The 12554-nt window shown below is 34.4% G+C and overlaps 1 protein-coding gene across 2 annotated transcripts in view; it reads right to left on the bottom strand.

The window, feature by feature from the left end:
* Dpp10 (Dipeptidyl peptidase 10) overlaps positions 1-12554 on the bottom strand; it is a 589638-nt gene that overhangs the window by 527173 nt on the left and 49911 nt on the right. For both annotated transcript variants that reach the window (XM_069820006.1, XM_069820007.1), the window contains exon 2: positions 6569-6889. In XM_069820006.1, the coding sequence (XP_069676107.1) occupies positions 6569-6601 (33 nt within the window). In that variant the 5' untranslated portion in view covers positions 6602-6889. The remainder of the gene's footprint in view (positions 1-6568; positions 6890-12554) is intronic.

Genomic DNA, 12554 nt, shown 5'->3' with positions numbered 1-12554 from the left:
TCGTTGGATTTTTCGAACGACCGTTGTCAGGATAGTCAATTCATCGGTCTAATAGCTAATCCAGGTGCCGTATATTTTTCTAACCTTTGACAAGCAGGAATTTTCATGTATGCAAATTCCATTACTCAATATGGCTGCAGTAGCAGAACTATGACTACGGCATTTCCGATATTCAGTGTTTTCACTTTGTTGCTAGCACAGGAATGTGAATTATTTGTGTGTGCTCCGTAGTAACCAAAACGCCGTTAACATGGAATTTCTCCGTGAAACTAGAGGTTAAGAAATTATTTAAACTGCAACTTAGTTGAGACATAGTTACGAAGTAATGATATAGAGAAGATTTTGTTTACGAACTCAGGGAGTACGTAAAATTTACTACGAAATATTTACTTAAATTTCTCTGAGTGAGAATTTTACTTACTTGATAATATAAATAGTAGCCTAAATAATCATTATTTTCTGAGGGATGACATATACTGCCCGTGTCTCACTTCCTGGGCTATTTCTTTATGAGGCGAGACGCAGAGGGGGAGTGTGGGAGGTCCTGGGTACCGCATGTGCCTACTACCCTACGTTCAACACATCAGACTTTTCAGGATTTCTATGGAGCAAGATCAGCCATGGACAAGCGAATGTATAGGTTATCCCCTCACAAAACAAATTATGTCCTTCTCATCAATTCCTGTAATTAAACACTAATACCAGTGGTAGACTACAGTCTCTACTCGAGATTATCGACCTAATCGCGATTACGGTTGTCATGTGTACTCATCCGAAAATCTTTTTTCTATGGCAGTTTTTCTCAAACTTTTTTCAACGCAAAACCCCTTTTAATCTAAAGTGTAACTGCGGAATTCTTGTAATATTGTATTAGTATTTAATAATTAACAGACAAGTGAAAGCTAGTATATCAATAATTCTGTTCAGTGAGACGAATGTATTTGCTTTTTAAGCCTGCAATCTGGTTTTATGGCGAAAAGTTGTAGTCTCATTTTTACTGTACTTCTGCATTTTGTCTTTTCGGTATTTTGTTTTAGTGAACACATATTGAGAGAATCCAGTGATGAAAGTGATAAATATTATGGGTATTTTCCGTTTTAGACGTTCATTATACTTACTGTTATTACGCATATTATTGGAATATTATTATTACGCATATCCTTGGATTATTATTATTATCATTATTATTACTATTATTATCATCATCATCATCATCGGTGGTTTCATATTATTATTGATTCATATTTTCATAACATTTATATATTTTTATAGTATCCACTAAGTATAAAATAGCCACCGGAGCAGTCCAGTCGGCTAAGGAGCTTGCCTATCGATCCAGAGTTGCGCTCGGGCGCGGATTCGATTCCCGCTTGGGCTCATTACCTGGTTGAATTTTTTTCCGAGGTTTTCCCCAACCGTAAGGCGAATGTCAGGTAATCTTTGGCGAATCCCCGTCCTCATTTCGCCAAATACAATTTCGCTATCAGCCCCATCGATGCAAAATAACCTAGTAGTTGATACAGTCCACACCTGTGGAGTAACGGTCAGCGCGTCTGGCTGCGAAACCAGGTGGCTCGGGTTCGAATCCGTCGGGGCAAGTTACCTGGTTGAGGTTTTTTTCCGGGGTTCTCCCTCAACCCAATACGAGCAAATGCTGGGTAACTTTCGGTGCTGGACCCCGGACTCATTTCACAGACATTATCACCTTCATATCATTCAGATGCTAAATAGCCTAGATATTGATACAGCGTCGTAAAATAACCCAGTTAAAAAGTTGATACAATGTCGTTAAATAACGAAGTAAAAAAGGTATAAAACAAAATTGAAAATCATATAGGGCTCACGGAACCCTGGGACATACTTTGCTATATGACAATTCAGCAGTTGTCCAGACTGAACGAAGAGTGGCCTAGTGTGTACATACATTTTAGGAAATCTGTAACCACGATTAGAGTCTCCAGTATTATAACCAGTAAAGATCCCTGCAATGGCATAGGATAATGTTTTCAGCACATGTAATATGCTGCCGTGCCGTACGCTGCAGCTGCCGTGCCGGTCCGAGCAGACCTAAGAGGCGTGGTTATAAGCACTATGGAGCTCTCGGTTTAGGACGTGAGACACGGGCAGTATTTCTTTCATAACTCTGTAATGAAACCTCACAGTAGAAATAGAACTTTGCACAACCCTACGCCTGAGTTTGTTCCCATCTTTCTTTCAACTGGGCTATAGTAGTCGGACTATATTGTTTACTGCGGAGTGGTCTCTTGACTGCTATTTCGAATAGTCAATAATTAAATTCTTGGTCTAGTATTATACTTGTATATGCGTTTCTTTTACAAGCTTTTAGTAAAAACTGACAAGCCTATTTCAAGAGAGTGCCATTCTAAAAGCCCGACTGATCTTGAGACTTCGTCACATTGTGTTCTCGTCTTTCCTATTAGAACATTGGACACACAATCAGGAAACGTTGAAGGAAAGTACTTGATTTATTTATAAAGAATGTATTGTACCCATTTCAGACAATATTTTGCCGCAAGCTCATAGAACATAAGAAATTAAAATTTCACGTACCTCATTAAGATCATGGATCGGTGAAAATAACGAAAAAAAAAAATACAAAATGAAAATTTTGTTTTTTACCCTTAAAAAGTAAAACAATGTTTCAGTTTTCTATATCTGTGCTTATTTTCACCCTATGACAATTTAAAGTCACTCAGGAAGAATTTAAAGGACAACGCGTGCGTGGAGCTACAGCCCTTTAAATTTATATTCAACTGTCATTCTGCCAGACTTTGTTCTTCATTCTAACTAATTTTACTTTTCACTCAGTTCATATTTCTCGCTGTTATGTAGGAGAAAAATGTGTGTGATAGACCTGTATAGGAAGGGAGGATATCACAGTACATATCATATGCATGCTGTACTTTGATACTCGTTTTCTCGATTTTCCAGTTTTAAACCTTTTGTATCATTTAAAATGCTCTAATGAATGCAGTTTTTCTCCAGTCTCAATGAAGTAAACTAACACATGCTTATCTTCTGCTTTTGAAAGTATTCAAATCACCATGTATTGAAGATGTGATAAGTTTTTTTTAAAAAATTAAGAAATTAGCAATTAAAAGGGTAAATTTTTTCCTCAAAAACATAATTAGAAATTTATCAAAAGCATGTGTCATACTTTACATACTTCTATCATCTATTAGGAATAAATTAAATATATATTTAATTAAAAATCATTTAATCTTTAAAAATTGGGACAATTATAAATCGGCTTAATTGATGAACTAGTGGACTTACTCGTGTTAATTATGTAAGATTTGTGCGGCTTACAGCTGTTTCAGTGCTTCACGCACCATCCTCAGAGCCTACTAGATCACGGCGTCATCTCGAACTTCTCTGTCTGTTATGTGGGTGTATTTGATTGTTGAAAGGTGTTGAAGAATGGAGTCGAATAGTGTGTGTACTTTAAATTGATCTGTGTGTTGAGAATTTGATCGGGGTGTGTTTTAGTGTGTTTGTATATTTCGTATTTTTCTAGTGTGTTGAGTTTTTGGTTCTTGGGTTGTATGTGTAGGATTTCCATGTCCATATTTATGTTATTGTATGTATGGTTAGCATTGGTTATGTGTTCGGCGTATGTAGATGTATTGTGTCCTCTGGTTATTGCTTTATTGTGTTCTTTGTATCGTGTTTGGAATAATCTGGCTGTCTGTCCAATGTAGAACTTATCGCAACTATTAGGGGAAGGTGTTGTACCTTGGGTCATTTTTGCATTTAGTTTCTATTTTTACCATATTATGATTATTAGGTTGTCCAAATTATAAAATAAGATGAAGCTACTCTTTGAGATATCATTGGTAATCTTTATTTACGAATTTAATTACTCTGATAATTTTTATATTCAATTAAATGTATACAAGTATAATGGACCAAGGTACAACATGAGGTTGTACCTTGGGTCACATTATAAATTTAGCCTACAAGAAAAGAAACAAGAATACAAATTGTGGATAAACTTAAATATGAATGCAAAGTGTAGGCTACATATCTAAAAATCACGAAACTTCTGGAATATAATAGAAAACAAATTAAAGATACAATTCCTTTGCAACATGTCCATGCAATAATGCATTTTAAGCAGATAACAAACACAAAATCGATCTACTTAACATCATAACTACTGAAATCAACTGCGAGTTGTAGTTGGGAAGTTTGTCTCTTAGATGAATCTTGTTGGTAGAGAGGTGGTAGCTTCATGACTATGTCACTTAAAGGCACACTATATTCATCATCTTTCGCCATAACAAACTTGGAGTCAGGAAGTTTTTTCAGAAATTGGACTTCCTGACTCCAACAAGTTTCTGTTGTGTCCGTTAGTATTAAATTATAACTAATAATTTATAATTATTTGTACACTTCTGCGCATCATCAGTTTAATGTTGTACCTTGGGTCGACCCAAGCTACAGCGCTTCAAGTGGACCGAGGTACAACTACTGCTCATTGTGAACTGAACATCATGTTTCAAAAGTTAGGTTATATTCTAACAATAACCTAATATACCATTCGCACAAGAAAGAAGCAAAGATCTTACCTTATTATTGGAAATGTCTTGAATTATAACACAACCCCGTAAAAAAAATTAAAAACACACTACAAATAAAATACTTTCTGAGATGAAAAACAAATTTCTTCACAAAGAAAGCAAACCACTGTATCTGAAGATCACGAAGCTTTGTGAGAGGACTCTTGTGTACAAATATGTAACTTGATTGTAATATTTCATTTTTAAAAACACATATGGCAGAGAAATGATGAATGACCCAAGGTACAACTGGCCCAAGGTACAACACCTTCCCCTACATGTGATACAAAGAACACATTAAAGCAAGTTTTGCCATTACTGTACACTATATTTTAACGTAGTCAAAATTATTTTAAAATTTCTCTGACTTTGAGTAACGTCATATTACACTCTCAAAATATCTCATTTAGTTGTTGAATATTCTCTATAATTCCACAAAATCAGTCAAAGTTAAATACATCACATTTTTCAGGACGGTCATTGATACAATAGTTACAGAAACAGAGACTGAAAGCTAGTCGATAAATGAGCAGATCACGATAAAATAATTCGAAATAGAAATCTCGCAATGAACAAGAAATGCTAGTATAATTGAAGAGGTCCATTCCAAACTGGCCGAAATCCAAATGAAAAGTTATGAGAAAATTGACAAAAATTTGAAAAATAAATTTGACGCCTTTATATCCATTTAAAAAAAGAACATACACAGACCACTAAGTCAAGACTTAGGATAGTCTGTTAAATATAGGCTCGAAAAGGATAAATTAAAACGTGAATAAAGAAAGTTAGAATCTTTTAAAATGGACTTAGGACACTTGAAAATCCACCTCTTCAATTCGGTAATATTGCACTTATTTTCTCGTCCTGCGCCAACTTATAATGCAATATGATGTAATAAATGAGGACCTAAATTAGTTTCGTCTTGTGACATACAAGCCCTATTATATAGCATACTTCACAATTGAGTAATAAACTCTGTGGCCGGAGGAAAAAGGTCTTAAGTCAATTTTTTGTGAAAATGAGATTTTTATATATTCTGAAAGCGGAAACAATTCTCTACAATCTGGTAAAACGGCTAAAGTCAAATAAGACACCTGACTGGATTTATAGAGCGTTGCCAAATGTCCTAAGTACTTTTTGAATCGAGCACACACAGAATAAAGGACTTAAGAATATTTAATACTTTATTCCTTACAACATCACATGTTTACTTACCATGCTTCCCTATTAAAAAGGTCTAACTTGTATTTTAGCCATTTTATCACATACTGATGTCCTTTCTTTTAAAACTTTAAGCACCAGGGTAAACAGTCCTATAATTGTTTAAGACCCATTTTTCATTCCTAATAATGTTCATTTCTCATTTATTTTGACATGAAAAAGATCTTATGTTTAAATAGTCCCTTCTACTCAGTTTGGATTCTAGTCTTAAAAGGGCTTAAATGCGGCTAATTTTGGAAATAATCAAGTAAGTCGTTAAATGAGCAACATTACCTATTTTAGAAGAAATATAAACAAATAATATCCAGGAAAAGCCTCTTAATTAGAAAAACTCTATAATTGACACCAATTTCAGTCTTTCTACTGCTCTCCTGAAAAGTATAAAATTTTTACTTAAGACCTTTTTCCTCCCGGTCACAGAACTATTATCACAGTCTAGTACATACAGTCGCGAAGCTTGAGTTGTGAGGGTACTAGGAACAATAGACTGTGCCGGTACTATTTCGCATTGTCTGTAATGAGGCGATAGTAGCGATCCTAGTGGTTAGCAACTAACTATGGATGCATATTTACTACGTATTGAGCTTCGTGGCTGTATATGCTAGACTGTGCTATTAGTGTGAACACACCTATTCTGTTTTGATATATTTCATGCTTCTGAAACTTAACTCTAATATTTTAAAATTACGTTTAGAATGTAACAAGATACTTGAGGCATGCACACTTACATTATATAAAATGTAACGCCAATAATCTTCACTTACCTCATCGTCGAAGTTGTTATCCTGGTCAGACATTTATCCTACGAGATTATTTCCACCAAACTTGTAAAACAAACGAAGAAAATGTTCCTGTAAAAACTTGCACAAAATTTTTCGAACTGTTACACTTTCTAAAGGACGTAAGACGCAACTCAACTCAAAACGCAGCTGTAACGACCAGGAGAACTGTTCGAAATCTTATATACACTGTGTTGATCGTTGGTCCATGGTTCATGTCCTGGTCGCTTGTCTTCCAACACGTTGACTCGTATGATTACAGCGAAAATTAATTATTTCTTCTAGCAAACACCTCATGTATATGATCTGTAATTGTGGGATTGCATGAGAATTACAGATTCATTGAACAGGAAACTGTGTAGAGCTCCATGCGTATTTATATATGCCGTGTTTTAAAGGTGAGCATTGCGTTTCAATCATAACTGAATCTTTTTTTAGAAATCCCATTAGTCAAATTTTAACAAAATTGAGTTTATTGCTAATTCCTGTTCTATAGAGATAGATATACCATTTTGTATAAAGATACCACAAGTCAAACGCTATTTCTATTGTGACATTTGCGCTTGAAAATTAGGTTTCGTGGAGAAGCCCCATAAGTCAGTGACAAGGCTGACACAGAATCAACAAAACTATAGCCTAAACTGTTGTGTTCGGTAAATTAAATATTTTGTGGCTGAATTTTGGATGTGTTAGAATAATGTTGTTCTTTTTCGTGTAATGTATTAAGTCTCATTCACAATGAAAATTAAACATAAAGTAAGCGTTAACTTAAGAATATAACCGTTACGGTAAAATCAAGATCATTCACGATGGGAACATAAACATAACAGTAAACATACTTGGTAACCATGGAAACATAACAACCACGCCATTTCCTCATAAGTACGGACACTTCGCGTCGGTACCTTTGATGTAGCCGGACTGATTCCAATGACCTTCAAGCCAGCTAGAGCGTCAGATTCTGCTTTCTCCCAGGAGTTGGCGCTGACGTCACACCGGCTAGCAGTCGGCACAGCGAAAATATAACACATATAATTAATACATCTAGGTACATTATGTACTCAAATAAAATAAATTGGATCCATAAAATAATAAATCCGCCATTAACTGTAATGTCTAGACTCTAGAGTTCCTTTATAATGAGAGTTGAGACGTTGACCCCATCAACAATTAAAATATGTAATGATTTGATAGCGCTGAAAATGGAAAAACAAAACTCTTGTGAGAAGTAAAACCATATAACTATATTATATTATATACAAATATTAAACGAATTTGATACTTAATTTTATAATGTATTATATTATTTTATAATAAAATTTATTATATCTGAAATATAAAAAAATATTATTACAACTAGTTGGTCACTAAGAAATAAGGAAAAGCTGTTAACTTGAATTTATTTGAGGCAAAGCGTTACTGGATTATGCAATAAGGTAGGCGATGTTTGGATCCCGTGTCTCAAGTCTATACTCAGTTATTATCTTAGCGTATGCTCGATTACACTAACCTCTAGCGCTTGAAAGTGGAACTAAACGCCGGCGCACAGAGAAACGAAACACAGGAAAATTCGCTCAGTGTCCATTCTTTATAATCCTTCTTCGCTGTTCTGTCGTATACTTCAGCTCTCCACGATTGTGTTCTGTTTGCAAATCACGTAAGCTTAAGCATGAAAGTTTGGAGTTTGCAAACTTTCATGTTAACGTCTTACGGTAATGTTTATGTCAATGCTTATGTGAATTATTGTGAATGATCCCACTTGGTAGCCTGGGCGCAAACTTCTGTGTTTATGTTACGTTATGTTTAATTTTCATTGTCAATGGACCTTTATTGTATTAGATTATTTCACGCAGAACTTTATTATTTATGTCCTTAGAGACATTTCATACAGGTTAGAGTAAAATTTCTTCACATGAAGCAGAAATTATGAAGTCAGCTTCTAAATACTGTACTGGTTTTGAGAGTCAAATTCGTATTATTTTTTAACTAAATTTTCAATTACTTCATGAAATAAAGAGATTATTTTGTTAAATCTTTACCAGATTTTGAGAAACCCCACACGTCATACAATTTTCAAACATGAATATTGAGTCATATTCTATTTAAAAATATTCTTTTGTATGCAGAAATATTCCTTATATTTTTACCAACATTTCTCGTTTAAACATTCAAATTCTTAACTCCTGCATTTCTTTTAAACAGTTTTTGTGTTCCCCCAAAACTTTGTATTTCGTGACTAAAGGGGTTTTTAAAAAAATCTGATTCAATTATGTCCCTGTTATTAAGAAAGATAAGGAAAATCTATAAGTTTGTTTCAAAGTAAGGTAGAATCATTCCATTTTCACATAGTGAGTCAATGTTTTTTGCTAATTATTTTCAAAATTTGTACCAGAAAATAATGGTTTTCCTATGCGAATTGACTTTATCCACTGTTAATATACTGTAAATATAATAGAGATTGTTCCAGTGTACTGAGTAGGTTCAGAACTCTAAGTTGATTGATGTATTGACGCTACAATTTGGCTTTATTGTGAGAGCTTCTAAAAACTAAAGACGTTCCGTAAGATTTTAATTCCCTAGAAGGAAGGCTGCTAATTATGCAGAAGAAAGATGACTACTATATCTGAATGTTTTGAAATATATTTAATTTAAACCTGTATATACCGCATTCATTTATGAACAAAAATGTATTATTATTTTTTAGAAAAGTTAGAGGACTTTGAAATCTTCCTTGACTTTTAAATAATCTTGTATATTATCTGAAGTCATTAACAAGATAATGCTTGAAAATGAAAATTAAATATGGACAATAACATGCTCATTCTCGAGGATAAAATATTACGAGGTTGTTTAAAGAAAATACGATTTATACCTGAATTATACAGAGCGTCCACGTGAAACCTTTACAACTTCAGAAGTAAATAACACATTATTGAGACACGATATCTGGATGCGGTTTTCTGTATGGTAATCAGAAACTATCAAAGTTTTTATGGGAATTTTGTTGGATTGTTGAAATGAGTTTTCTGGTTGCAGGTGTGAATTTTGGTGAAATCTGAAATCTGACAGTGAAGGAAATGTGAACACCTCAGGAGATGGCACAATGTGTACCCTGGTTTATCGAGACACGATCAGATACACAGTACAAAATCACGTCCGGACCCAATATGGAAGAGAACCGCCATCATGGCCAACAATCTGGGAAGGGCACCGAAAATTTATAGAGACTGGGAGTGTGTTCCTGCAAAAGGCCAGTGGGCGGAGCAAAGAGCAATTGTGGAGGCCATTGAACGTGTGCAAGGTGCATTTGTCCAAAGGAATCCTTCCTCGGCGTCAATTCTAGCCAGCATGTCAACAATGCTGTGCGGCGTGGACGATCATCTAGCTAAAGAGCTTGCACTAGCTGAACTTTGTATGCGTACAGCCTCAGATTCTTGTGAAGGACTTTGTGTACAGTGGAACGCAGCAAATTCAATTCCCTGACGACATTGCTACTAGGGCTTACTGACCGAGTCTCGATAAACCAGGATACACATTGTGCCATCTCCTGAGGTGTCCACATCACCTTCACTGTCAGATTTCAGATTTAACCAAAATTCACACCTGCAACCAAAAACCGCATTTTAGCAATCCTACAAAATTCACATAAAACTTTGACAGTTTCTGATTAACATGCAGAAAACCGCATCCAGGTATCGTGTCTTAAAAATTTGTCATTTGCATCTGAAGTTGTAAAGGTTTCATATGAACATCCTGTATTGTAAGATATTATCCGTTTGTCATTATAAATAAGTAAAGGCAATAGAGATTTAGGTCTACATTAAAATATAAAGATATGAAAATAAAATATTGTCACCTCTTAGAATCTCGTCAATTAACAAAGACTGGTGCTCAAAATTAAAATATCGGACACACAAATGACGTCATCATAGAAGAAGTAATGAAATTATTAATTGTTGTCTGTTCAAAATTAATGTAGCAATGTAGAAACAAGTATTACTGCTGATTTTGATAAAGAAACCGACAACAAATACTGTGAAATATAATAGTACATTATGCAACGAGCCTATAATAGTAGTAACTAAGACGCAAGTATGATTGTTTATGAAACGAGCGCAAGCGAGTTTCATAATTTTCATACGAGCGTCTTAATTACCATTATAGGCAAGCTTCATACGACTTTTTATGCTCGACCATATTTCTAACTTGAAAGTATTGAAAATTAGGTCTTGTTATGGTTATGTGCGAACTGACCTGAATTGCGAGATGTGCGCAGACGCGAAAGTATTGATTTTTTCCGAGGCCGAATGTCATTGACCTTGGCACAGAATAAGAATGAACATTAGTCTGATATAACCTGGAAATTGATTTAGAATTGAAAAACGAGATGATAAATTTAATTTATTTGAATATTATTTACAATTAACGCTAATTATTATAGTAACAGAACATAACCTTCTGCGACAGTATTGGATTTCCAGCCTCCGTGACTTTTCGCTAATTGTCTGTCGATTGCATATCCGAGAATGATCCATATAACGGTACAAAGCTGACTTGTGATTGGCTGAAGACCTGTACTTTAATGAGTAGGTGTACTTTAATGACATGCATTAAAGGACTGCTACCAGGTGTATAATTACTACATTTCGGCATGGTCGAGCATAAAATTTAATAATGAAGTATTTTATGATTCATTTTCTCTGAAAGTGCAGACATTAACGGTATGAAATGATATGAAGGTGGCAATGGAAATGGAAGTCATAATGTACTTGGAGGAAACCAGCCTTGCAGATATTTGTTCTATAAAAATATCACAAAATCTAGGAAGCTTATAAATTCCACTTCTTTGATGAAGAAACACCAAATGAGCTACGTGTATACATAATCTTGAACCTCATTTGTAGTCAGTGATGAGGACAATTTGCATTCTGTTGCAGTATCTACTTCGTTTCCCTCAGCTTCTCTGTAACTATTCGGCCCTTTGATACTTGGCGCGCTGTTGCATTTTAAATAACTATATGCATTCACATAAAGCGAGAGTCAGCGATCGGGTTGTCGGAAAGACTAAAGTTTAATGCATAATAAAACACAGGATTAACTAAAATATAAGGGACATGTGTTTACATCTCTACAACTGGAGGAATTCTTTCTGATTTAAATTAATTTGTACGTGTTTTATTTAATTCCCTATTTATAGGTACTCGTAAATAATAATAATAATAATAATAATAATAATAATAATAATAATAATAATAATAATATATCAATAGAAATTGAAGAAATCATAACATTATTAGAAGACTGTAATATAATAATACAGGATGATCCGTTTAGGAATACATAAAATAAAAACGTGATACAGTGAGAAATGTTGCTATATTTTATTGTTAAATAATTTGTACATGCATTCTAGAAGAATGTGAGTTTTGTCCAAACTATTCCTCAACGTGTCCACCACAGTGCTGCATTGGAGTTAAATCGCTTGCTTGAACTCGGTCGAGTATCGCACCCTCGAGTGAAATAAGATCGGTCATGATATGGTCGTAATAAATAGAAGCACAGTACAAGTCATCTCACCGACATGTGTTATCTTGTATGGAAGGCGACAGATAAGATACACATATGTTTTGCTCACATGGTAAAAATAAGGCTTTATTTTCTGCGTTTATGGCAAACGTTTAATGGAACAGTCAATGGAACGTACCAAAACAGGAACATAAAGTTATAAATAAAATAGTATGAAAAACTTCGATATACAGTTATTATTTCTAATTAATAGTTATTCACTGTTTGACTTACCACATATATAATATGATAGGTCCATACATAATGTTCCGCCTATATACTGCGACAATGTAGAAACGTTTTACAAAATATTATTGATATAGCAGTAGCCTAGATTTATAACAATATTAGTACAGAGATAACGTCACAGAAAATATAATAAAACGAATAATCATGCTGCACAACT

The sequence above is a fragment of the Periplaneta americana genome, chromosome 3, assembly GCF_040183065.1.
Source record: "Periplaneta americana isolate PAMFEO1 chromosome 3, P.americana_PAMFEO1_priV1, whole genome shotgun sequence".
Classification (NCBI taxonomy): domain Eukaryota; kingdom Metazoa; phylum Arthropoda; class Insecta; order Blattodea; family Blattidae; genus Periplaneta; species Periplaneta americana.
This window is presented reverse-complemented; position numbering and strand designations above follow the sequence as displayed.